This window comes from Humulus lupulus, chromosome 4 (genome assembly GCF_963169125.1).
Source record: "Humulus lupulus chromosome 4, drHumLupu1.1, whole genome shotgun sequence".
Taxonomy (NCBI): domain Eukaryota; kingdom Viridiplantae; phylum Streptophyta; class Magnoliopsida; order Rosales; family Cannabaceae; genus Humulus; species Humulus lupulus.
Window position 1 is genome coordinate 3812547 of NC_084796.1, and position 4443 is coordinate 3816989.

General features: G+C 35.0%; 2 protein-coding genes across 2 annotated transcripts; both read right to left on the bottom strand.

Annotated features, from left to right (window-relative positions):
- Positions 1-745: 745 nt before the first annotated feature.
- LOC133828778 (receptor-like protein EIX2) lies at positions 746-1781 on the bottom strand. The gene has a single exon (XM_062258882.1). It carries the CDS (start codon positions 1756-1758, stop codon positions 868-870), a length of 891 nt encoding a protein of 296 aa, XP_062114866.1. The 5' UTR covers positions 1759-1781; the 3' UTR covers positions 746-867.
- A 17-nt stretch (positions 1782-1798) lies between these two features.
- LOC133830726 (receptor-like protein EIX1) lies at positions 1799-3792 on the bottom strand. The gene is made up of 2 exons (XM_062260776.1): positions 1897-3792; positions 1799-1825 (listed from the first exon to the last, which is right to left on the bottom strand). Exons 1-2 carry the CDS (start codon positions 3790-3792, stop codon positions 1799-1801), a joined length of 1923 nt encoding a protein of 640 aa, XP_062116760.1.
- Positions 3793-4443: the final 651 nt, after the last annotated feature.

A 4443-nucleotide genomic window follows, 5' to 3' on the forward strand; every position in this document is an offset into this window, starting at 1 on the left:
ACAGAAAATATATGGATGAGTTTTCAGCACACAAGACAAAGTTTGCCTTCTGTACTTTGTTGTGAAAGAGTGGTTATATATATTCACAATAGGGGGTACGTATAATTATATATATTTTTTAAGCAAATACCAGTAAAATCCAAAGCATTATTTGCACATACTACATCATGGCACTAATTTCACTCGTGGCCATAAATTTCGATAATTAACTTGCATTAAAAAAAATTCAGAGGATCATTGAAACTTTGACGTCTTGACATCTTTAAACAAGGCATAATGGATATGAATGTCGTACAAGCATAATTCCTGCCAAGTGTATGTGAAAACTGTTAGATATTCATACAATATTTTAGGAATAATTTTGTATATAATTTAGAACACAATAAATAATTAAAAAATTATAGTAAACATACATGATTCACAGAAAACATGAATTATTAGTGCAATTATCAAACTACGAATAACAACAAGTTTACATGGCTGGCTGCAAATCATAGAGATGAACAGAGGAACATGGAATAAATGAAAAATGACAATGTATGTGAAAAACGACAATTTATCGAGATTATAGTACTGTATCTGTTTAATTGATATATTACCATCAATATGCTTGATTATAAGATTAAGACTAATAGTTGAATCTGTAAAGCAATGATAATGCTTAAACACTACCATTAATTGTAAGTACATATAATATTATGAAGCTTTCCTTTTGTTTTTTTTAATGATAATGCTCATTAAACTGGCGACTCCAACAATTTCAGTAGTAACATATCAATCAGATAAAGTACAATATCCAAAGTCACAACATTTTCAAAGGAGGGATATTTAATTTGTTGACAGTGACAAAACGATGTGTACTTTATATCAGTTTCTTGCCCTTAATGGTCCAATCATCATCTTCCTCTTCAGCCTTGTCACTTTTACCGTCATCATCGCAAGCATGTGTTCTTTGGCGTCTTCGGCAAAACGGAAATAGGCAAATCTCCATTCTCTTTTAAACACTAAAATCCCAATAACTGCCCATAAGCCAGTTACATATCCACAAAATATGACAAAGTAAAACCATATTTTTTGGGCCTTGTCTTCAACTTCCTCATTATCATCTTTGTCTGCATTGCTAGAGATCAATGGAGGATGGGCTGAATCAGGATCAGTGGGACATTTCTTTGGTAATGGAACCCCGCAAAGCAGTGGATTTCCTTCATAAATTGATAAATCATTCAGAGTCTGAAGCTGATTGCCGAGTGGAATTTTGCCTGACAAGTTGTTGTGAGACAAGTTGAGGTAGCTTAGTGTGGTTATGACAGACAAGCTTTGGGGGATTGTGCCAACCAATTCGTTGCGTGAGAGATCAAGGGACTCCAAAAACTTGAGCTTTCCAATATTTTTGGGCATATTGCCTGACAAATGGTTGTGTGACAAGTTCAAACCATGCAGTCCAACGAGCTCACAAAGCCCCTCCGGAATAACTCCATCGAGCTCATTACTTGAAAGGTCCATAATCTCGAGTAGTTGCAGCTGCATTTTTGAGTACTCAAGATATAATCCTTTCATGGATGCCAAAATCATTTCCTCGCTCCTGAATTTTTCGAAATCCATAATCTCACTCACAATCTGATATGCTTTCTCGGATATTCTGTAATACTGGGGAAAAGCCAAAACCAAACGATCTTCATTTATTTCTGTAGCCATACCAATAAGAAACTCGAAGCAACGTGGAATCCCTCTTGTTAATTTATTCCCAGCAAGGTCCATGATTTGCAGACCACTGAGCTGACACAATCGTGATGGAATATCACCATTTAACATATTGTTTCGAAGCCTGAGAATTTGCAATGAAGAAATCTCCCCAATCGAAGATGGTATAGTTCCAGATAGATTATTGTCTCCAACGTCTAGAAGTTCTTCAGTGCAGTTACTCAAAGATTGAGGTAGCTCGCCACTGAGAATGTTGTTATTCAAGTGCAACCATCTCAGAAAACAATGTGAAAAAGAAGGAATAGTCCCAGATAATCTGTTAGACGAGAGATTTATGAGCGAAAATTGTGTATTACCATATCCCCAACATTTAGGAACTTCTCCAGATAGCTCGTTTCTTGAAACATCAAGAAATAGGAAAAACTCTAATTTACACCATGAATCTGGGATTGAACCATTTATGAAGTTGTTGGCAAGACGTAAAGTGAAAGATAAGTTGCTAACAAAATTGGTTGGAAGATTTCCACTTATTTGGTTCATTGAGAGATCGATGTAGATGAAGGAAGATTGCCATGTTGGAAAATTTCCGGAAATGCTAGTGTTGGAAAGATCTAGTACAATAATGGAAAGATTCCTAAGCCACTCAGGAAATTTGGATCGAATTTGACAAGATGACATGTTAAGAACTTGTAGGTGCAAAAATGGAGGAGTCCAGTTTGGGTCGAATTGGCAAATTAGATGGTTTGCACTAATGATCAATTTCTTCAAATTTGAAAGGTTGGCAAAGTGAGATTCAGTGACAACACCTTCCAAGAAATTACATGAAACATCGAGTGTCCTTAAATGTACTAATTGCCCAAGACTGTAAGGAAGAGATCCGACCAACTTATTATTTGAAAGATCTAAGTGTTCTAAGGTCAACAATCTTCCTATAAATGGTGTGATGGTACCATTCAATTGGTTATTTGAGAGATGCAGCTCTTTCAAATTAGACAATTGTGCTAACCAATCTGGTATGCTACCATATATTTTACTACCACTTAAATCCAGAAACTCTAAACCAAATTCTCGACATCTTGATGGAGTGTTTTTGGTCTCTAACACATTACCATAAAACTGATTGGAAGACAAGTGTAATGACTTCAAGGAACAAGCATTATTCAATAATGACCATAGTCCACCTTCAAAATCGTCAAAGTCATTCATTTCAAGATTGAGATAAACAAGGCTGTGAAGATTGCCTAACCAGAATGGAGAAGTGGTATCATTATAAGAATGAAACGACTGTGTCATGTTTGGGAGAGCAACATGAATTTTTCCATGAAGCATATTAGAAGCAAGACTCAGGGACTGAATACTTGAAGGGATTAATGTAGAATTAAAAGAGCTAGGAGAAAAGTGAACGTTATGGATTCCACAATTTTCTAACCTTACGTGTAGAAGAGAAGGAAGTGTAATGAGTACCTGCATTAGATCAACTGCCGCTGTGAGGTTCACGTAGTTCATGCCAAGATGTTTCAAATACACAAGTCTTGAAACCCACTTGAAATTTTCGGCATACAAATCACTGTTGGTAAAATATGTCTCTTGATTACTCAGATCAAGAGTTTCCAAATGACTAAGGTTTCCAAGTTGTTCAGGAATCTTTCCCTTGAAATATGCACAAGAAAGATTAAGATATCGCAGACTCTTCAAGGAACCAAGGAAATGGGGAATATGGCTTCCTTGAAAGTTGTTTCCACTCAAATCCAAGTACTCTAAATGCTTCAACGCCACCACGGATGAGTCAACCATAGGAGATGATGTTGCCTCGGTACCGCCGGGAAATTGAATGGAAAGATTAAGTTTGAGAACATGTCCAGTGTTCTTACTACAACTTACTCCATCCCACTTGCAGCAATCTTTTCCAGTCCAGGAAGGAAACCAACTTGAAATGCCGACTTTAAAACTTTTTTTCAGTTTTAATAAAGCTACTCTCTCCTCTTTTATGCAGCCCAAGGTCGAGTTTGAACAGACACAAAGTTGCACTACTACTCCAGTGAAAAACAAAACAAATAGGAAAAATCTATTATCACTCAAAACTTTTTCCATCTTTGATCAAATTGTCTCTCATAAATCTTTGTTTCTTGGGGAATAATCTCCGAACTCTGGATAAATATATGGAGGAAGAATGAAGTTCCCAAGTCCATCTTAGCCGTCGATTATCTCATTTCTTTTAGTTTAGCTTTAATCTGCGATCATGTTTGCTTTAATACTTAAAGTAATATTATATGCTTATAAAGAAATAATACAAACATATATAGGTAGTAGGTACACTATTATTGTATTTAGAAAAGAACTAATAAGTACCTTTTTTGTATTATATATACAAAGTAATTACGTATTTGCTTTTATACAAGTCTTGTAGGAACGACATGTGGAATTGATTCTTGAAGCCGATATGTCATTTATATTTATATGGAAAGTACTTCATTAGTGTAGTTATTTTTTTTTTCTCGTATTGGGAAATGATTCTGTTTGATAATTGGATAAGCTAATACTATAATTTTGTATATGATAGTGTATATTTTAGTATAATAACCCTCCTATCAGTTTTTAAAAAAATATAAATTTGGTGGAAATAAGTTCCAATTGTGTATTTCATACTAGTTCAAAAATATTGATTGCATATATTACATGCAATACGCCAGAGACAACTACATCCATAAGGTTAATCCGTTTACTTAATTATTATTAGGGGAA